The 21,990-nt window shown below is 64.1% G+C and overlaps 2 protein-coding genes across 2 annotated transcripts; one reads left to right on the forward strand and one right to left on the reverse strand.

The window, feature by feature from the left end:
- Positions 1-322: 322 nt before the first annotated feature.
- On the forward strand, positions 323-8,655 carry Agxt (alanine--glyoxylate aminotransferase). The gene is made up of 11 exons (XM_090354441.1): positions 323-553; positions 642-834; positions 1,673-1,737; positions 2,264-2,364; positions 4,357-4,427; positions 4,977-5,061; positions 5,480-5,575; positions 6,150-6,219; positions 7,181-7,276; positions 7,474-7,602; positions 8,322-8,655. The coding sequence occupies exons 1-11, from the start codon at positions 323-325 to the stop codon at positions 8,427-8,429; spliced, it is 1,245 nt and encodes a 414-aa protein (XP_090210567.1). The 3' UTR covers positions 8,430-8,655.
- Positions 8,656-11,630: 2,975 nt separating this feature from the next.
- On the reverse strand, positions 11,631-21,364 carry Mab21l4 (mab-21 like 4). The gene is made up of 6 exons (XM_090354442.1): positions 21,285-21,364; positions 20,013-20,706; positions 15,793-16,015; positions 14,536-14,689; positions 13,024-13,380; positions 11,631-12,280 (listed from the first exon to the last, which is right to left on the reverse strand). The coding sequence occupies exons 2-6, from the start codon at positions 20,665-20,667 to the stop codon at positions 12,188-12,190; spliced, it is 1,482 nt and encodes a 493-aa protein (XP_090210568.1). The 5' UTR covers positions 20,668-20,706; positions 21,285-21,364; the 3' UTR covers positions 11,631-12,187.
- Between the last annotated feature and the right edge of the window lie 626 nt (positions 21,365-21,990).

The following is a 21,990-nucleotide window of genomic DNA, read 5'->3' on the forward strand; positions in this document are numbered from 1 at the left end:
TCCGTGCTTCATGCAGACACTGAGACCAAGTTAAACAGCTGCAATTGTGTGGCCCGCAAGCCTGACCCCGTAAGAACCACGTTTCACACTGCTGTGCCAGCAGGGCCCATTGGCTGAAATCCCAAGGCTAAGAGAGCCAGTGGGCTCCTCTCCACGCTGGGTGTCTTTGACCAGACTCCAGAGGCGCCCCTCCCCGGGTGAGGGTCAATATGTGGGCTGTCTGTCCTGTAGCAGGACAAACATCGATCAGGTTTAAAGAATCTGTGGGCAGGGCCCTACCCACCAGGCCTGGCCTCTGAGTCCAGCGCTGGGCCTTCTGGGAATGTTCCGGGCACTGACCAAGGCCAGTGTGCTCTGGGCCCGCCGTGCAGCAGGTTGGGTTGGGAACATGGCCTCCCATCAGCTGCTGGTACAGCCCCCAGACGCCCTGCGCAGGCCCCTCCGTGTCCCCAGCCGGCTTCTGCTGGGGCCGGGCCCCTCCAACCTGCAGCCCCGGGTCCAGGCGGCCGGGGGGCTCCAGGTGATTGGCCACATGCATAAGGAGATGTTCCAGGTAAGTCTCGGCAGGCTGTCGGGTCCTGGTTGGGGCGCCCACGCGGGGATGGACGGGGAGCAGCTCTGACCCCCAGCTGGCCTACCAGGTCATGGATGACATCAAGCAGGGCATCCAGTACGTGTTCCAGACCAGGAATGCCCTCACGCTGGCCGTCAGTGGCGCCGGACACTGCGCCCTGGAGACGGCCCTGTTCAACCTGCTGGAGCCCGGGGACTCTTTCCTGGTTGGGGCCAATGGTGTCTGGGGACAGCGAGCTGCAGAGATTGGGGAGCGCATTGGTAAGGGAGAGGGGCCAGGCGTGGCCCTGCTTGACCTTCACATTCATAAGGGAGAGGAGTCAGGCGTGGCCCTGCTTGACCCTCGCATTGGTAAGGGAGAGGGGCCAGGCGTGGCCCTGCTTGACCTTCACATTCATAAGGGAGAGGGGCCAGGCGTGGCCCTGCTTGACCCTCTCATGGCCTCCTAGACAAAGGTGTCACCCACTAGTTCTGCCAGTGCCAGCCTGTGCATCCCAGTGAGAGCCCCTGCACCCTCCAGCTCCCCCAGCTCCGGCCTGCTGTGCCCCTCAGCCCCTTCCTCCCCTCCCACCCTCTCTTCCAGGCAGGTGTCAGGGCTCCGAGGGACCTGGACCCTGACGGGTGCGGCACAATATGGTCTCTGCTCTTCCTGGCCTCTGAGTCCAGGGCGGGAAGGGGTGGGGAAGCTTCTGGTCTGAGGCCCCGTAGCCATGTGCAGTGCCGGGCATCACCGGCCGTGTGACAGGACAGGCTTGCAGAGGCTGACACGCCCCTAAAGCTCAGGAATAGGCCCCTTTCTAGAGTCTGCACACCCCGCCCAGCTAGGGGAGTCTCCAGGAGACAGGAAAGCGTACCAGCCAAGCGACGACTGTGGCTTTGGGGACTCCCTTCCCCACCAGCCCCAAATGCCATGCTAGTAGAGGACCGCTGGTGGGCTCAGGGGGGTGGATGCTGACTGGAGGCCAGGGTGGTGCTGGGTTTACAGGAAAAGTGGCTCTCCCCCCCTCCTCTGCGGTCCCACCCCAGGGCCCTCAGCTGGCTCCCACGGTGGGCGTGGAGGTCTGTACACTGCTCCCTGCCCATTCTGCCCTGCCCCCAGGTGCCCGGGTGCATCCCATGATCAAGGAGCCTGGAGGCTGCTACACACTGCAGGAGGTGGAGAAGGTACCTGGCCGAGAGCGTGGTGAGGGGATGGGGTACAAGACACCCAGGGGTGAGGTCTTCCAAGCATCTAGGACTGACCACAGGAGAGCAGGCCAATGCCAGGCAAAACACCTGGCTACAGCCCTGCAGGAGGCAGGGTGGACTGGCACCACTTTTTTCTCCTAATTCTTCTTGACAGAAACCCCCTCCCAGAGCTGGGGCATGCCAGCTGCCCCCGGCCACCCCACGCTGACCAGAGCCGGGGCATGGCAGCTGCCCCCGGCCACCCCACGCTGACCAGAGCCAGGGCCAGCCCACGCTGACCAGAGGCTCTGAGGCCCTTCATACTCCTGCTGCGTTCTGCAGGCCAGCGGGGTGGGGTCAACGCCCCGCTGTCCCCTCTGCCCAGGGACTGGCCCAGCATAAGCCGGTGCCCCGCTGTCCCCTCTGCCCAGGGACTGGCCCAGCATAAGCCGGTGCCCTGTTGTCCCCTCTGCCCAGGGACTGGCCCAGCATAAGCTGGTGCCCCGCTGTCCCCTCTGCCCAGGGACTGGCCCAGCATAAGCCGGTACTGCTGTTCCTGACGCATGGGGAGTCGTCCACCGGAGTGATGCAGCCCCTGGACGGCTTCGGGGAGCTCTGCCACCGGTGAGTCCCACTCAGGGGGAGCAGGGTCCAGCCTTTGCCACCTGGTGTGGGACAGGCAGGGGCCGCTCCTCTGATTTGAAGCCAGTTCCCCCCATTAAAGAGGAGCCTCCTCGGGCCTTCACAAGGTCTGAGGACCAGGCCTGGGGGCATCATTATGTGGTCCACACCAGGGAGGGCTGCTTCTTCCCCAGGGCCTGCCTTGGCCTTCCCCCGCAGCGCCCAGATCCAGAGCTGCCCCTGCCCCCCCCCCCGCCACCCCCCCCCAGCCCTGTGCAGGAGCTCTGGGGGTCCTCCCAGCCAGGGACAGGTCCCTGGGACCCAGCACTGCTGTCCATACAGCTGACCATAGGACAGGAAGGAAGCCAGTGTGGCAGGAAGGGTCTCCACCCTCCTGAGATGCAGGAGCTCACGTGGGCAAGAGCCCCATCACAGAACCCTGCCACACGGAGCCCTGCTGGGGACAGAGGCACGGACCTAACTTGACTTCTGACTCCCCCTCCACATGGGCTCCAGGATTTCCTGGGCCAATTGATTTATTTATTTTTGCCAGTCCTGGGCGTGAACTGAGGGCCTGAGCACTGTCCTTGGACATTTCTCAAGGCTAGAGCTCTACCCCTTGAGCCATAGCACTACTTCCGGCTTTTTTTCCTATGTATGTGGTACTGGGAAATCGAACCCAGGTCTTCGTGCATGCTAGGCAAGCACTCTACCACTAGGCCACACTCCAGGCCCCTCCTGTGCCTTTTCTGTGGAGAAAGCTGGACAGCGGAGGGCTCTGTCCTCTCCTGCCTCTACTTCTGGCCACTCAGCCCAGCCATAGCTGCTGGTTTTGTGCTATCAAGACAGCAGCATCCAAGCTCTCGGCACTCACGGTCTAGGCACTCAGGCTGGACTCTGTGGGGTCCTGCAGCTGGGATACCGGCTGACACCACAGAAACCCGAGTACCCACACCTGCCCAGTACCCACACCTGCTCAGTACCCATACCTGCTCAGTACCCACATCTGCTCAGTATCCACACCTGCTCAGTACCCACACTTGCTCAGTACCCACACCTGCCCAGTACCCACACCTGCTCAGTACCCACACCTGCCCAGTACCCACACCTGCTCAGTACCCACACCTGCCCAGTACCCACACCTGCTCAGTACCCACACCTGCCCAGTACCCACACCTGTCCAGTACCCACACCTGCTCAGTACCCACACCTTCCCAGTACCCACACCTGCTCAGTACCCACACCTGCCCAGTACTCACACCTGCCCAGTACCCACACCTGCCCAGTACCCACACCTGCCCAGTACCCACACCTGCTCAGTACCCACACCTGCCCAGTACCCACACCTGTCCACTACCCACACCTGCTCAGTACCCACATCTGCTCAGTACCCACACCTGTCCAGTACCCACACCTGCCCAGTACCCACACCTGTCCAGTACCCACACCTGCTCAGTACCCACACCTGTCCAGTACCCACACCTGCCCAGTACCCACACCTGCCCAGTACCCACACCTGCCCAGTACCCACACCTGCCCAGTACCCACACCTGTCCAGTACCCACACCTGCCCAGTACCCACACCTGCTCAGTACCCACACCTGTCCAGTACCCACACCTGCTCAGTACCCACACCTGCCCAGTACCCACACCTGCCCAGTACCCACACCTGCCCAGTACCCACACCTGTCCAGTACCCACACCTGCTCAGTACCCACACCTGTCCAGTACCCACACCTGCCCAGTACCCACACCTGCCCAGTACCCACACCTGTCCAGTACCCACACCTGCTCAGTACCCACACCTGCTCAGTACCCACACCTGTCCAGTACCCACACCTGCTCAGTACCCACACCTGTACAGCTGCCTGTGACCCAGGAGGGAGTCCCCAGCTGCAGAGACCCTGACAACATTTGGGACACAGCTGCTCTGGAGGAGATAGCTGTGCCCTCTCCACTGCCTGCTGGCCTTCAGCTGTCCCATGTCTCCTCTAGACACCAGTGCCTGCTCCTGGTGGACGCTGTGGCGTCTCTTGGTGGGGTCCCTATCTACATGGACCAGCAAGGTAGGGAAGTGCCCTAAAGTGCAGCCTCCCTCCCCACCCTGCACCTGAGCCCTGCCCCTCCCCCTCCTCCTACCACCCTGCACCTGAACTCCAGGGTCTGTCTCCTCCAAGCAACACTAGCTCCTCCTTGGCTGGATGCATTTAATTTCACATATTTGTAAGGGAAAGACATTTGTTCAGCCAAGACCTGGGAGACAGGAAGGTGAGCGGAGGGCATGGTATCTGCAGGGCCAATGCAGCACAGCTGAGATTTGAACCCAGGACACAGACACACAGACACACACACAGACACATGCAGACATAGACACACACACAGACACACAGACAGACACATGCAGACACAGACACACAGACACACAGACAGACACATGCAGACACAGACACACACACAGACACACAGACAGACACATGCAGACACAGACACACACACAGACACACACACAGACACACGTCCCTCCACATACCAGCAGGCAGGCTGGGTGCAGACGAGGCCTGGTCTAGACAAGACGTCTTCCCTTCGCCCCTCCCGGTGCGTCCCCTCTGTCCCAGGCATTGACGTCCTGTACGCGGGCTCCCAGAAGGTCCTGAATGGCCCCCCAGGGGTCTCCCTCATCTCCTTCAGCAGCAAGGCCAAGTGAGTACCCAGACGGACGCAGGTGACACGGTCCCGCTGTCACCTCACGGCCTGGTGTCCTGACCCAGAACCAGGCAGGGTGGGGACGGGGGAGGCTGGGTGACCGGGCCAGGCTTTGTAGAGCTGAGCCTCAGTTTTCCCTCTGTCCTCTCGGTGGGTTGATGTTACCAACCCAGCAGACCCTTCTGACTCTCAATGGTGGTCGCCCTCTGGCAACGTGAGGAATGAGCCAGGACCAACCAGTGGGAGGAGGTGTTAAAGATTACATGGCCAGGACCTGGTCTCTGGCCCTGTCACAGCCCCAGAGCCCCCAGGCCAGCAGAGCTGGGTAGCACCAGCCAGCGACACAAACACGGGGATAGGCCTGGGGCCTGTGACATGGGGCAGCCAAAGGCCGAGCGAGAGTTCCTCCTGCCAGGAGCAAGGTCTCTGCCCGGAAGACGAAGCCCTTTTCCTTCTACATGGACGTCATGTGTCTGGCCAACCTGTGGGGCTGTGATGACGAAGCCAGGATGTGAGAGCGGGCAGGGGTGGGAGGGAGGGGGGATGGGGTGGGTGGGGAGCAGGAGCCATGCTGGCCTCATGTCACCTGGCCTGGAAGCCCAGGTCCAGCCAAAGAAACTCCACTGCCTCTCCACCAGCCCTGCCTTCCCTTGAGCCTTTGGGCCCGGGCTGGCTCCATCGTTCCTTCCTAGGGCTCAGGCTGCCTCTTGCTCGGGGGGCAGCTAATCAGGGATTTGTGAGGCATTCTCGCTCATCACAAAGCCCTGTGTGTCCCCCATGGGCCAGGGTGTCTGTCATTGAGCCCTAGCCTGGGCACAGAGTCCAACGCTAGCTGTTCGGGGACTTGGGTTCCTTGGGACCAGCTCTGAGCTCCCCTGTCCTCCCCTGAACACTGCGGGGGGCCTGTGTGGCCCTCCCTCCCTGGCAGAGGAGCTGCCCCTGCCCTGGGCGCGTGATCCTGCTGCTGGACGGTGCCCCTGGGAAGGGAGCTGACCACTGCCAGAACTGTGCTGCTGCAGGGCGGGGCGGGGGGGCATTGTATGTCACCACATGCCCCAAGGACCCAGACCTCTCCTGCCTCCCAGATTTCATCACACCACGCCGATTATTGGCTTGTTCTGCCTGAGAGAGAGCCTGGCACTCATAGTGGAGCAGGTAAGGGGCAGGGCCATGCCTGGGCCAGGAACGGGGTGCGGTGCAGGGTTCCCCCAGGAGACCCCCTCCCCACCTCTCTCAAACTGCTCTAGGACAAATGGGACAAAATGGTTCCCCTAAGACAGGGATGTTGGTTCATTTGCACAAGGACAAACCCTGGGCAGGGAGGAGCAGTGGAGGGCAGACTGGTGGCCAGCTAGTAGAAGAGAGCCCAGGAGCAGATGCCCCCATAGGATAGATGCAGCAGTCTTCTACCCTGCTCTTGCCAAGCTGTAAACCAGCCTGAAAGAAGGCAGCATGGGAGGGGGCTGCAGAGCAGACCCAAGACCTGGCCTGGGGTCACAGAGGAGGGGAGGGGGCTGCAGAGCAGACCCAAGACCTGGCCTGGGGTCACAGAGGAGGGGAGGGGGCAGCGCCCGGGGCAGACTGGGGCCAGGCTGGGTAAATGCTGGCCGAGAGGTGCTGGTGTCCAGTGGAAAGTCCACTTCCAGGACATGGAGCTCAAGTGGCTCCAGAGATCTGACGAGGCCCTGTCCTCCTTCCTTGGCCGCCCCTGGGAGGTGGCCGCCCCTGGGAGGTGGCCACTGTGTCCCCGCAGGTGTCTCGTGTCCTGCGGGCCCTGAGGATGGTCACAAACAGATGGGGGCCAGGCGCATGCCTGTGAGTGCGTGTGTGCACGTGCCTGCCAATGAAGGGAAGGCCAAAGGAGTCTGGCAAGGGAGGAGAGGTGGAGAGAAGGTCAGGAAGCCCCTGGGGCCTCTGGACGGCCCAGGCCATCTGATGTGACTTCCCCTCCCTCGCCGTGCCCTGGCCCGTGGCCAGGCTCTCCCAGGCCTGCCCTGAGCAGCTCCAGCACACACAGGGCCTCCTGTGCTGCAAGTGGGCTGGGGACCCAACCTGATCCAGGTGGAGCTACTGTAGTCAGGCCAGGGCCTCGTGCTTCGTGTCCCCCTCCCCCCAGGGTCTGGAGGCCAGCTGGAGGCGGCATCGCGAGGCCTCCGCGTACCTGCACTCTCGGCTGCGGGAGCTGGGCTTGCAGCTCTTCGTGAAGGACCCGGTGAGGAGGCAGGGTCAGGGAGCGGGCGTGGCGGGGTGGGAGCCCAGGGAGAAGGACTTCTAGAGGCCCCTTGGCATCTGTGGGAGCCCTGCCGGCAGCCGCTGGCATGGTGGCCCCTCGCCGGGGCCACAGGGGGCTGGGTCAGAGCCAGGACGGCAGGTGGGCAGGGCCCCTGGCTGAGCCCAGGGCTTCCACAGGCAACTCGGCTCCACACCGTCACCACTGTGGCTGTGCCCGCCGGCTACCACAGCAGGGACCTCACCAGCTACTTGATGGACCGCCACGGCATCGAGATCACCGGCGGCCTGGGGCCCTCTTTGGGAAAGGTGAGCCACTCCCCCTGGCCAGGACACGGAGCACGGAGCACGGAGCACAGCAAGCACGCGTGCCCACGGTCCCTGTCGGCTCATGGCGGGCCCAGGACAGTCACAGGAATGCAGGCAGTCCCTCCCTTCTGGTGGGGGCTTCGGTGCAGCCTGGCAAGCCCCTGGAACAGCCCCTCCCTGCCGTCCAGGCCAGAAGCCCAGCTGAGCACCACCAATGCCCCTGGTCCCACTTCTGTTGGCAAACCAGGAGTCCAGATCTGAGCCCAGGGTAGCCTGCACCAGGCTCTCACTGTGCCTGCTGGGCTGGGCCACCTTGGCTCTGACCCACCCCGGCTCTGACCGCCCCCTTAACTGTGATGCACCCGGCTCTGACCCCCTTCTACTCTGACCCCCCCTAACTGTGATGCACCCTGGCTCTGACCCACCCCAGCTCTGACCCCCACTCTGACCCCCCTAGCTGTGACCCACCCCAGCTCTGACCCCCCACTCTGACCTCCCCAGATATGACCCACCCCGGCTCTGATCCCCCACTCTGATCCCCCTAGCTGTGACCCACCCCAGCTCTGACCCCCCTAGCTGTGACCCACCCCAGCTCTGACCCCCACTCTGACCCCCCCTAGCTGTGACCCACCCCGGCTCTGACCCACCCCGGCTCTGACCTCTGACTGGGGTCGAGGCCACAGGCAGACCCTGATGTCTGCCACAATGTGTGCCACCAGGTTCTGCGGATCGGCCTGCTGGGTGGCAATGCCACACGTGAGAACGTGGACCGCCTGGCAGAGGCCCTGAGGGAAGCCCTGCAGTGCTGCCCCCGAAACAGGCTGTGACCCCACCCCCGAGGGAGGCACCCACTGCACGAGGCCCCCAGCACGAGGCCCCCACTGCACAAGGCCCCGGCACGGAGCTGAGGCTGCAGGGCCTGCTGGGCACAGCAGGCAGGGCAGGGCAGTCTCCTCCTGTCCACGGAAGCTTCTGGAACGGGGCCTTCCTCAGGAGCCTCTGCCCTTCCAGGACACTGTGCCTCTCAGCACTCAATAAAGTAGTGGTCAGTTATCTCCTCTCATATGGACAGCAGCGGGGGCCGCCGGGAGGGCCACCCTGTGCCTGCACTGCCACTGCTGGGCGCCTGTGGGGAGACCCTCCCTCAAGACTGGGTACTGTCACCTCACTCTGTCTGCAGGGGTCACCCCAAAACACATCCTCACACGCAACCCCGAGGAAACCCCATCACACAGACAGGCGCCCACAGGCCCTCGGTCCTTCCCTGGAGCGGGCAGCTGAGGGGTCCCTGACCGTGGACTGACCAGGCCTGCTCCCTCCGTCCTTCCCTCGAGCTGAGGGGTCCCTGACCGTGGACTGACCGGGCCTCCTCCCTCCGTCCTTCCCTCGAGCTGAGGGGTCCCTGACCGTGACTGACCAGGCCTGCTCCCTCGGTCCTTCCCTCGAGCTGAGGGGTCCCTGACCGTGAACTGACCAGGCCTGCGCCCTCCGTCCTTCCCTCGAGCTGAGGGGTCCCTGACCGTGACTGACCAGGCCTGCTCCCTCCGTCCTTCCCTTGAGCTGAGGGGTCCCTGACCGTGACTGACCAGGCCTGCTCCCTCCGTCCTTCCCTCGAGCTGAGGGGTCCCTGACCATGGACTGACCAGGCCTGCTCCCTCCGTCCTTCCCTCGAGCGGGCAGCTGAGGGCTCCCTCAGCTCTAATCCCTCTGCTGGGCTCCTCTGGCCTCAGAACCCCACTCATCAATTCTGCGGAGCTTCCAACCAGCCAGTCTCCTAGTCCACTCGGTACCAGGATGTGCACAGGGTGGCCATGCTATGGCTGTGCTCCCAGGATCCCGGGAGAAAGTCCAGGCGGGCACCCTTGCAGGATGTGGCACTGCCATGTGCACGTGGGCGTGTGCTCCATCCCTGTGCTGGCTGGCAGGCTGGGGCGGGCCCTGCGCTGACATGGCCCACGGCAACCAGGAGAGATGGGCCCGAGGGTCCCCTAGAGGTGGCGATTCTGGCCAGGTGGAGCCAGGGGCAGACTGGGGAGGGGCTCTTGGAGAGGCGCCCGGAAGGCAGCGGCTGCATAGCATCTGGCCTTTGTTGGAAGAAAGTCCCTGTCTTGCTTGGGTCTCCCAACAGCAGATACTGAGCTAGAAGTCAACTAGAATGAGCCTGTGAGAGAGAGGACCCGGGACTCACCCTGGGGACCACGCCCGGCCAGTCCCACGCTCGTCAGCTCTGAAGCGGCCCCGCAATCTCAGACCTGGGCACACACAGCTGGCCCCCTGTCCTGTTGCCATTGTTGTTGTCGTGTGGGGGCCATTGCAGCCTGTCCCTTCCCTAGTGCTGATAGGCCTCTGGACCGGGCCTGGCGTGGGGCGTGATGAGTAGAGCTAGCATCGACTTGTGGCCTGGCTGTGTGTGTCCGCGCGTGCGTGCGCGCAGGTCACATGAGAGGCAGGAACTGGGTGCCCAGGCTGGCTGGCTGGACACGGTCCCACACACCCCGAAGGACCGCGGGGGGGGCTTCGCTCAGCAGGTGCCGCTCACATCTAGGCTGCATTTCTCTGATCATTAATGATGCCCTGTGTCTTTTCCTTCCTGCTTGCTTGCGTGGCTTCCTCTGAGAAGTGTCAGCTCACGTGTGTCACTGGTGTAACTTGGGTTTTCACTCTCCGTTGCAGTTCCTGAGTAGTTTCCTGAATTCCAGATGTGTTATCTGTGGCCTGAGCATTTTCTCCCCTCTGTGGTTAAATTATTCGCTTTCCCAATGGTGTCTCCAAAGAGCAGAGTCTTGGTGGAGTCTTTATATTTCCATGAGTTTTACACGCTGTGCTCTTTGTACTGTGGCCCAGAAGCCTTTCCCAGCCTGAGGCAAGGAAAGACCTGCCCGTTTCCCTGGGAACTGGCAGTGCCAGCCGTGACGCCCTCCCATTGCCTGCGCCTGGAGACGGGGTCAAAGTACATTTCCCCATAGCAATTCCCACTAAGTTGTTCCAGCCACATCTGTTACACACACGTGGCTTCCTCTGTTTAATGGACCTGTCAACATGGTGGAAACCCATAGCCCAAACAGCCATTTCTGGCCTCACTGCTCTGCTCCTCAGCCCATCTGGTGTCTCTGTGCGGCCTCTTCTCCCTCTCCCGACTCTCCTAGCCGGAACCCTGTGCACTTCCAGCCAAGCTTGGCTTCATCTTGTCTACTTCTGTGAACTATCCAGCTGGAATTTTGATTGGAACTGCATTAAATCTGTGTATCAAGGACAGTGGTTATAGAGTGAATACTTTCCTGATAAGCAGGAGTTTTCATTTCCACTCATTTATTTTAAATGTACAATATGCCTGTGTGTGTGTATATAATCCTTGGTAGTGGTTTCTTTGATAGTAGATTTCTTTCTTTGCGTTTTCTGACCACTGTCTGGGGCTGGCTGGGTGACAGCGTCATCACATCTTCTACACCCTAGAGCTGGGTCACCTCCCATCAAGCCCCGTGGTCCCCTTGCTTCCTGCCGAGCCCATCTCAGTGGGCTCCCGGCACTCCCGACTTCACACTCTTCTACCGTGCCCTGAGGAGGGGAGTTTGGCGGGGTGGTTTGGCTGTGGAGTGGGGAGGGCTTCAGAATACCTCCTTGCCCTTTAGTCCTGTCGGAACTCTCACTTCTGCCAAGGGAGTTCATCCTGAATCGGACTGAACACCAAGGACGAGACCGGGCTGTCCCCAGCCTCCTCAGTCCACGATGACTCCAGTGGAGACTGAGCCCCCTCTCATGGCAGAGATGGTGGTCCCCTCACATGGGTGTTGGCTGGGGCTGACTGCAGAGCCTCTGAAGGCGCTGGGCACATGGCTTCTCTGTGTGACTGCGCTGGCTCCCAGAAAGGACCCACTGCCTGCCCAGCGCCCAGGGAACTGGCTGTAGTGTGGAAGCTGAGGAGTCAGTGGTGCCCAACGGCGATAGAGCAAAGAAAGTGCGCCAGGCGCCAGCAGCCCCCGCCTGTGATCCTAGCCATGCCGGAGGCTGAGGTCCAAGGCAAACCTGGGCGGAAAAGTTCATGGACTCCCATCTCCAAACTAGCCACCAAAAAAGATGGGGCTGGAGGCATGGTTCACGTAGTAGGACGCCAGCCTAGGAAGAGGACCCGAGTTCAAACTCCTGTATCTATGTTATGTATTATGATATATTATGTACACCAGGGACCCTCTGCTGGCTTCGGTGTCCTCTGAACAAGGAGGTGGGGACAGACACCTGGGCAGGAGTCACTGTTAGAGGCTGAGGTCTGACCTGTCCCCTGTTCACAAGCATCTGTTGTGCTGGGTGTCTGCAGACAGAGCGGGGCCCCTGCCCACTGGGTGTTCTGGAACTTTAATGCATTCAGGATGAGCACAGAGCGTTTCTTTGCCCCACAGGGCTGCACAGCAGAGGTCCCAGGCCGCAGCTCCAGCTCTGTGGACACGGCTGCCCCCGCCCTCCCTTGGGATGCGGCAACTGCTACAGCACCCTGGCCTCACAGCCGCCCCGTGGACGGAGCCCCTCCACCACCCACCCCTCCCCGAATGTCCCAGGGGCCCCCGGGGAGAGCCGAGCAGCCCAGCCCGGCTCAGCTCTCCTTGCTGTCCAGGGCCTTGGTCTTCCGGAAGACGCTCTGCTTGGCGGAGATGCGGTCCTTGTCCTGGATGTTGAAGACCTGGAACTGAAGCAGGCCAGAAGTCACCACCCAGAGCATGGCCCCTGACACCGGCAGCCGCCTGGGCAAGTGGCCCAGCCCACCCTCGGGAGGCAGCTCTCCCTGGAATGGCATCCCTAGCCCAGGCCTGGCGCAGGATGCCCGGCTGGGTGCCCACGTGGGCTGGCTGAGAGCCTGGAGCAGGCTCGTGCTCGACAGTTCCTAAATGGGGTCAGGCCAGGACCCCGGCCGGTGGAGTCTGGCTAGTCCGGGGTGGAGAAGCCACACCAGGCCTCACTGCCGCTGGCACAGGGAGACGTTGCCCGGCCAATGCCAGATGTCCCTGGATGGGGTGACCTTTTCCCCTGGGGGAGGGCAAGCACTGGCCTTGCCAGGGGCGGCCAGCAGAACAGCCAGGCACCCCAAGAGCAGACCAGAGGACGCAATCTTCAGATGCATGGCCACAGGAGTCCATGCGAGCCTGCAGGAATTGGACCCCAAGAGGCTGCCCCCTGAGTGAGGGTGGCCGTGCCAAGTGTGGTTTCGGGGGGATCTGTGGCCATCTCGTGCCCGCACCATGGAGCTGTTCAAGGAGCCAGTGCATGGCCCCTGCGCCCCCAGCATCATGCTCTTCTTCCTCTGACCAGAGGCCTGACCCTACCTCAGCCCTGGGGCTCCTGACCCGAGAGGGGCTGCCCAGAGTGCCAGCCAGGACTCTGCCCCGCCCTGCTGCGACCGCGGGCCTGAGTCCGCTCCGCCAGCGGCCCTACCTTGTCCAGCAGGACATCGAAGTAGGCGGTGGTCCAGTAGGCGGGGTCGCTGGCCGGAAGCTGGAGGAGGGCCTTGATCCCGCTGCCGAGGCGTGGCGGGGGGCTGCGGCCCAGGTGAGTGGCATGGATCTGCAGGGCCCCCTCGGGCTGGCTGGCGAAGGCCTCCACGTGCTGGTAGAGGGCATGGAGGTCCAGGCCCCTGCCCTGCAGCAGGTTGCTCCCGGGCTGGAGGAAGTGGGCCAGGCGCCGTGTGGCCAGGCCGCACAGCAGCACCACCAGCAGCCGGTACACAGCCCCCTGCAGCTCTGCCCAGTCCTCGGGGGCCGGGAAGAGCGCCGAGGCCCACAGCAGCGCCGTCTGTGGGATGGCAGGTCAGGCCCGGGGGCAGCGCCTGGGCCCGTCCTCCAGGCCCCACACACTGGCCCCCACTATGCCCAGCTCCCACTAACCCTGCCCCACCCATGCCCGAGAGCCAGGCCCTCCCCACTCCCCACCTGCTGACCCCAAAGGGCAGCGCCTAAGGCTCTCCTCGGCTTGGCTCCTCCATCCCCACCGGGCCCTTCCTTCTGCCAGGTCTTCCCAAGCTAAGCCCAAGGCGCCCTCAGGACATCAAGACCCTGCCTCCCCTGGGCTTTCCCTCCTGCCCCTCCAGGAGCTGCTTTGCAGCCCACCCCAGGGGCTGCCCCAGGACACTGGACCTGCCTCCCTCCTGCCTGGAGGCCCTGGAATGCTGCTTAGCTGCAATTCTGCCTCCTCAGCTTCTTTTCCTTCCTCCAGTCCCAACACCTCTCAGCTCAGTTTGGGGACTGGAGCCGCCAGGCTTCAGGCATGAAGGTCCACTGGAAGCTGGCCTGCCCACCTCACAGTAGCCTGAGTCCACACAGGGGACTCTCAGCGAAGCCTTTATCCACAACAGCTCAGCCCACCTGTCCTTCAATGGCTGAGCCGAGTGATGGCCCCTGGGTCCCCCTGGGTCACAGAGGACAATCCAGGAAGGGGATGCCTGCAGGGACCCTGCAACTCCACAGCCCCACAAGCTTCCACTGCCCTGCAGGTGGAAGGCAGTGGTAATGGCCAGAGCCCCTGGGCCTTCAAGGGGCAGTGGAGTGGGGCAGTCGCAGTGGTCACCCCTGGGCCTTCCTTCCTTGTTTCTCAGCAAGGACACCTACAAGCCCTCATGGGACCCAGCTCAGTGGGAAGGGACCTAGTGGTCTGGTTCTGCTTCGGGGAGGACGTGGTGGGAATGTCTACAGACATGGGGGTCCCAGAAAGGGGGAGGCTGGGCCCTGTGGCCTCCTGGAGGTCAGACTCAACAGTCCCAGGCTGGCAGGATCTCTTGCCAGACGGTGCTGTGAGCCCTGCACCTCTCCGGAGTTGTCTGGACACTTGTGGCTGCCCCACTGGTGGATGCCATGTGAGGGACAGGCCTGGCCTGCCATGCCCAGCTGTCTGGTCATTGGCTCTGGCAGTCGAGGCAGAGCAGGGACAGTGCCTGGGTGCCCCCCCACGTACCTTCAGGTGGTCGAAGGTCAGGCCAGGGCTCTGGCCGCCGCCCCTCCAGCTCTCCAGGTTCACCCGGTCAAGGATGGAGAGGCTGTCCAGGCGGTGGCCCCGGAGGGTCCCCAGCTCACCCAGCAGCCGTGTGAGCATGTACTCGGTGGAGGCCCTGGAAGCCCAGACACACTGTCAGGCCTGGAGCTACCGCCAGAAAGAAGAGCCCCTCTTCTGTTGCTCCCCACTATCAAAGGCCCCCGAGCCGCGTGGAAGGGCTGGCAGCAAGACAGTGGCCCTGATGAGCGTGGCCTGTGCTGTGTGCGCTCAGCCCGCCTGTGCGTGCGGGCCAAGCCAAGGGTTCAACGCCAGCGTTGGCTTTCAGACTCCCTGGGCAGAATACCGAGGGCAGTGGAAGCCCCCAGGCACCCGGGGTCTCCCGGGTCTGCACAGGGCAGGTGGCAGCACGAGGCCCCCAGGCAGAAGTCGGCGGTGCCCTCGGGCCCTCACTCAGCAGGGGGTGTGGGCTTCAAAGCCGAGCCCACCGTCCGTCCGAGGGAGCACGGCAGGCCCCGGATCAGCCCGCCACCCCGTCCTGAGCACTGCCGCTCGGGGCTTCCTGTGTGACTGCCGAACAACCCTGTGGGGAGAGCCTCGGCGCCCACCCACCGTACCAGAGAGCCTGCAGGGGAGGGACCCTGCTCCGGGTGAAGTGGGGGCCCTGCCAGGCCCCAGGACGCATGAGCAGGCCAGGCCCGTCACCGGAGCCACCCACAGGCCCTGGCTTGTGACTACAGGCCAACCTGGATGGCTCTGCCCTGGCCCTGGTGTGAATCTCAAGGGCACTCCTGCCTCAGCCGCTTCCTCCAGCAGACACTGACCCATGCGGTCACGGGCTGAGGACCAGGCTGAGGCCCCGGAGGGAACCTGGAGGCCAGGGCTCAGCCCTGCGAGCCAGGAGGGGAAGCTCAGAGCCGGCCAGCTCCTGGGCTGGGTCCCGGCCTGGCGTCCTTGCCACCTGGCGACACACATGCTGTCTGCCTGGGGCAGGCGGCGGGCTGGGTCACTGAGGGCTCCCGTGCGCCCTCCACCCCGGCCCTCCACCACGGCACACCCTGTGTAGGAGGGGACAGGCCGCTGGGTCCCAGATCCTCAGGGCCAATGAGCCCACCGTGCAGAGGCAGGCAGGGGCCTGCAGATCCGTCCGGGGGGGCGAGGCGGGGGCCGGGGCGCCCCCCTCCGTCTCCCGGGACCCTCGAGCCCAAAAGTGGCATCTACCTCCAGTGCTGGGCGCTGGCAGGCACCAGGTCCACCCCGTGGCTGCTGATCCTCCTCCAGGCGCCCTCCGGAAATCCGGACACCAGCCGGGCCCCGCCCGGGGCGGCCGCCCCGCGCCTCCTCACCGCCGGCACGACGTTGAAGCAGATCCTCCTCCAGCCGCTGGACACCAGCAGGGACAGGTGGAGCTGGCCGTCCTTCAGGCTGGCCACACTCAGCGACCCTGCGGGGCATAGGTCAGGGAGCTCCTCCGAGGCCCGAGGCCTCCCCCCGTGCCTGCCCCTGTCTCTGCCACCTCACTCTCGCCCTGCGCCCCGCCCCTGGCTGTCTCTGCCCATCGGGAGCCATGGCCAGGCTGGCTGGCTCTGCTCAGCACTGCGGTGTCCACAGCTTCCCTCCTAAGCCTCCTCTCTACCCAGTGCCTGCACCGCGGCGCGGGGCTCTGCCCCCGGTCAGGGACTGAGGTCCCACCACCACCCATGCCCAGCCAAAGTCACCACCCAGGAGAGAGCCCAGGCTGCGAGGGGCAGTGGTGAACCGAGGCCCCAGTGTGAAGCAGAGCTTCCCTCCCGGGGCTCGGCACGCGCGGGCAGCCCCGGGCTCGCAGCCTGCAGCCCGCTGACCCAGGTCTGTGTGGAAGGGGACCAGCCCTGCCCTGGGAACTTGTCTGCTCGCTGCCACACTGGCCAGGCCCCTACCCAGAGACCTGAACCCCAAGATGGGATGTGGGGGTGCACTGGGGCCCCCGCAGTCACCTCCCGCATGCTGAGGGGTCTGCAGAGGACAGCCTCCGGGGACAGGCCTTCTGCAGTGTCTGAGGTCACACGCCCTCCCACCCCCCAGGCAGCCTTCAGCCAACGTGGACAGGACGTGACAGTTCTGTTCTCGTTGGGGAGAGCACAGAGCTGGGAGGCCTGCGTCCCTCCAGATCTTCCCTGACCATGGCAACCACCAGCTCGCCCTGCCCTGGGAGCCCCTCCATACAGACTGGGGCCCCCCGTGTGTGCAGCTGGGCCTCACAAAGCACGAGCCAGGCCAGGCCCCGGGTTCAGGCCGTGTGAGGAGCAACTCACAGTGTGGGGGAGGCCCTGGTCCCCCGTGAGAGGGTGGTGGCCTGGGGACACCTTCCAGGCGTCCTGGTCCAGAAGGTGTGGACTGGCCTGGCTGAGCTGTGTCCAGGGTCCATCTACTCACACCCCAGTCCTTGCTCAAGGTGACCTCACTCATGATGGGTTCCGATGGAAACACCCAGCCCCCATCTGGCTGGCACTGTCTTCTACCACCCTTAGACCCCCCTGGGGAGGCATTTGGGGTAGCAGGGCTGGGAGCTGGTGGCCCCACGCGCTCAGGCCACCTCCTGCACCCTCCATCCCACAGGAGCTGTCTCCTGCCGTGCAGGGGCAAAGGCCTCCCTCTCTGCCAGGACTTAAGGTGCCATGGCCCAGAGCCCTCTGGTGCTCCATTCTGTCTCCTCTGGAAGGATGGCTTGAAAGGTAGCCAGCCCCCCCTGTGCTCGCCACCCACCAGAACCCCCCTATGCTCACCAGAGCCCCCCCTGTGCTCGCCACCCACCAGAACCCCCCTATGCTCACCAGAGCCCCCCCTGTGCTCACCAGAGCCCCCCTGTGCTCACCAGAACCCCCTGTGCTCACCAGAGCCCCCTGTGCTCACCAGAGCCCCCCCAGTGCTCACCAGAACCCCCTGTGCTCACCAGAGCCCCCTGTGCTCACCAGAGCCCCCCTGTGCTCACCAGAGCCCCCTGTGCTCACCAGAGCCCCCCCAGTGCTCACCAGAACCCCCTGTGCTCACCAGAACCCCCTGTGCTCACCAGAGCCCCCCTGTGCTCACCAGAGCCCCCCAGTGCTCACCAGAGCCCCCATTGTGCTCACCAGCCACCAGAACCCCCTGTGCTCACCAGAGCCCCCTGTGCTCACCAGAGCCCCCCCAGTGCTCACCAGAACCCCCTGTGCTCACCAGAGCCCCCTGTGCTCACCAGAGCCCCCCCCCTGTGCTCACCAGAGCCCCCTGTGCTCACCAGAGCCCCCCAGTGCTCACCAGAACCCCCTGTGCTCACCAGAGCCCCCTGTGCTCACCAGAGCCCCCCCAGTGCTCACCAGAACCCCCTGTGCTCACCAGAGCCCCCTGTGCTCACCAGAACCCCCTGTGCTCACCAGAGCCCCCCTGTGCTCACCAGAGCCCCCCCACCTCTGCTCTGGCCGTTGCCAGGAGCTGGGGAGGAGGTGGCGGGGACTGGGCCCAGGCCCAGGGGCCTCTCAGGCAGCAGCACGGGCATGGAAGGAGGCACTGCGGCTTGCTTGGCTCAGAACCTCCTGCTACCCCAACAGGGGCGCCCAGCCGTGGGGCCTGCGGGACACAGGGCCACCTGGGAATGGCCATGTTTGGCCAGGAAGAAGACAGACATGGTTTGCCACTCTAGTGCCGTAATTAGAAGGCTCTGGAGATGACTGGAAAAGTGCCCAGGGACGGAGGAGCCCCAGGAGCCAGGCAGCAAATGCCAGCCTCTGGACTCGGGTCAGTCTCCGACCCAGGACACCCACTAGGCAGGTCTAGGGAGTCCCCATCCAGACACCATCCTCTGCCAGGCCCGAGGACCTACTGGATCCATGAATCAGCAGACAGGGCACCGGGATGGGTGCCAGGCGGTGGCTGTGAGGTCCCCAGGGCCCAAAAAGACCCAAGGAAAGAGCTGGCCTGTTCACCCAGTGCAGAGGGCTGGGGGTGCATGCTCAGAACAGAGGCGCACACTCGAGTGGCCTGGGCAGTCACTGACCTCTGAGGGGCTGGCCAGCCTGGCACCAGCGTCATGGGCCCATGAGGGGCAGCGGGAGCCAGGAAGGTGACTCCAGACAGAACACCCGCCCCCCGAGGAAGCTGCCGGGGTCACACCTGTCCCCTCCCAGAAAGAGCCAGGAAGGTGACTCCAGACAGAACACCCCCCCGAGGAAGCGGCAGCTGCCGGGGTCACACCTGTCCCCTCCCAGAAAGAGCCAGGAAGGTGACTCCAGACAGAACACCCCCCGAGGAAGCGGCAGCTGCCGGGGTCACACCTGTCCCCTCCCAGAAAGATCAGGAAGGTGACTCCAGACAGAACACATCCCCGAGGAAGCGGAGCTGCCGGGGTCACACCTGTCCCCTCCCAGAAAGATCAGGAAGGTGACTCCAGACAGAACACCCCCCAAGGAAGCGGCAGCTGCCGGGGTCACACCTGTCCCCTCCCAGAAAGAGCCAGGAAGGTGACTCCAGACAGAACACCCCCCCGAGGAAGCGGTAGCTGCCGGGGTCACACCTGTCCCCTCCCAGGAGAAGCAGGATATTCTGTTCCCACCCCAGTGTCCCGGCAGGACAACTTGTGTCCTGGTTGTGATCTCCAGAAAGGAGGACTCTGCCCTCAGTGTCCCCGTCCTGGCCCCACCGCCTGCACCCACCCTCCCAGCTAGGCCCTACCTCCTGCCCAGCCAGGCCCAGGCCCCCCAACCACACCAGCCAGATTTCCCTAGACCCGCGGCCAGCACCCAGCCCCAGAGCCCTGAGCCGGGGGTGGGGCTTCCTGCTGGGCACCAGGTCACCAGTTAGAAACTCAGCAAACAGACACATGCACACATGTGTCCATAGCACGTGGGCAGGCCTTCCCGTGTGTGTACACCCAGGTGTACACACACAGTTACACATGCCCCCTGTGCATGCACATGTTCACACACACACAGGACCTGACGCTGTGACGGTCAGAGGCTGAGCATGTCATCACAGACAGCTGTGCCATACCCAGAACCCTCAGCCAGCAACCCACGGGCCTGGAGTTCAAGCCTTTACAAAGCACCCCCCTGGCTTTGGTGGCCTGTAACCCAGCCAAAGAGGCTGAGATCCTGGGACCACAGCTGGAAGCCAGCCCCGTCCAGAGACTACCCCGAAGCTCGAGGTAGGGCCGGGGCTCCAAGTCATACAGCACCAGCCTTGAGCACGGAGGCACAGGGACAGCGCCCGGCCCTGAGTTCAAGTCCCAGGACCGGCACACATGAAAAGTGACACCCAGTTACCCTCATGCGCTCACACCCCACACACGCACAGTGGGGAGGCCCACCTGAGTGCACACACACGTGCACACGCACACAGCACACACACACAGCGCGAGCGCACACACACACACACACGCACACAACACACACACGCACACTGCGCACGGCGCATGCGCCCAGCCCCACCTGGCGGGATGAGACCGTGGTGTTTGCAGTGCACAATGGCAGCCACCAGAAGGTCCTTGAGGACACGCAGGACCTTGCTCGGGACGATATGTCCACAGCACCTGGGGCCGCACTCAGAGGAGGCACTGAAGACGTCGTCCGTCGTCCACGGCTCCAGGCCGGCCGCCCCCCTGGGGATGCCCAGGCAGCAGAGAGCAGGGCTGTCCCCTGGCCTGGTGGCGTCCAGCTCCTCAATCAGGAGGTCCTGGGCGTCCACCCTCAGGGGGAGCTCTACGTCCAGCGGGTCCTCCGAGGAGCGCAGCGCAAACTGGAAGGCCTTCAGGTGGCGGGAGTAGTCCACGAGGAAGCGGGGGTCCAGGGCGTGCACGCGCTCCAGCAGGGTCAGCAGCACGTCCTCCGCGCGGAGGTAGTCCTGCACGCGGGGGGCCTCCCTCGAGCGGATGGCCAGCAGGTAGTGGTGCCACAGAGACACCTGTTGGGACATGGCTGGGGCCAGGGGGCCGGGGCCAGGCCCACAGGGCCACTCTGCAGGCTGGAGAGAGCTGGCTGGGGGGAGGAGGAGGAGCAGCAGCAGGAGCAGGAGGAGCCGGAATCTGCCCAGGTGAACGGCAGGCCTGCAGGCGGGGCTCAGCTCCCCAGGAGTGGATTCCAGCATGGGGGGCAGCAGGTTAAATAGCTGAACCAGGGCCAAGGCCTTTGAAGCGGAGGTGAGTCAGTCAGCAACAATTAGAAACGTCCCAGGGCTGTCCAGGGAGTGGGAGGCCGGCCTGGCCACCACTGCCTAGCCTTCCGCCTGCCTTCCCTGGCGCTGAGTCCCAACCTTAGGCCCCCGAGACAGCAGTGTGTCGTGGCCCAGCCAAGAGCCGCAGAGTGCAGAACTGAGGCCCTGGTGTCTCCCCCACCCCACCCCAGTGGCCGCGTGACCGGGCCTCTGTGAGTGGGCCCTGTCTGCCCTAGCCCTCCACTGGAGAGGTGGTGCACACTACTGAGGATGCAGGTGTCCCAGGGCTCGGGCAAGGCCGGCCAGGGCTGTTCAGGCCCCCATGAGGGGCTGTGGCTTCTCTAAAGCATCCTGGAAAGCAACAGGCCCGAGACCAGGCCTGGGCAGTGCCTGTGTGTCTCCCCTCGCACGCCTGTGTTTCCCAGCCTCTGCTGTCAGGCAGTGGCTAGGAGGAGAAACTGGACTGCCGCCCTGCCGCCCACACTCCCTGGGGCCCTCAGGTGCCCCACCCGGCCCCTCGGGCCTCGCGTTCGAGGGGAGCTAGCACCTACCTGGCCTCAGAGCTGGAGCCATCAGGTTCTGCGGAAGGAGACCTTCTGGCTCCACCTGGCCAGCCTGCACTGCCCCGCCCTGCCCACTGCCACCTCCCTGTCAGGCTGTGGAGTGTGACACATGGCAGGAGGAGCCACGCCCACCGCCCTGGCCCGCAGCGGCAGCCGTGTGCAGGCCGAGCTCACCACCGAGGGTTTGCAAGCCGCCCAGGGAGACCACACTGCGGCCACCCAGGGCTGGCCAGGCCTCCGGGGGCCACACGGGGTGACAGCCACCTGGAAGGCCCAAGTGGAAGCCCGTATGAGGTCCAGCTCCGAGGGCAGGCTCCTGCCCCCGGCTACGTACGCGAGGAAAGGTCTCTCCTCAGAACACCCAGTTCTGGGGCTGCCTGCATTTCTCTACCTCTCCTTAAGCTCAGGTGCTGGGGGTCCTGCCTGGGGCCCCTCAGGGCCCCCAGCTGCCCTTGCCATGGCCCAGATCACCGGGGGGTGCAGGGGGGGGCTGATTCTTGCTATGGCTGCAGAGCTGCTGTGGGCCTGGCCTTGTTTAGGGCCTGAGTTCTCTATCAAGCTGGCCCTGCCTCCTCGTGGTAGTCTCCCCTCCCCCTGGAGACCCAGCCACGCCTGCACACCTGGCCTCTCGCTCTGAGTAGGGCAGCTACCTCAGCTCCTTGCCTACCAGCATCGCCCCCCTCCAGAGATGTGG

The sequence above is a fragment of the Megascapheus bottae genome, chromosome 21, assembly GCF_031878675.1.
Source record: "Megascapheus bottae isolate mThoBot1 chromosome 21, mThoBot2.hap1, whole genome shotgun sequence".
Classification (NCBI taxonomy): Eukaryota; Metazoa; Chordata; class Mammalia; order Rodentia; family Geomyidae; genus Megascapheus; species Megascapheus bottae.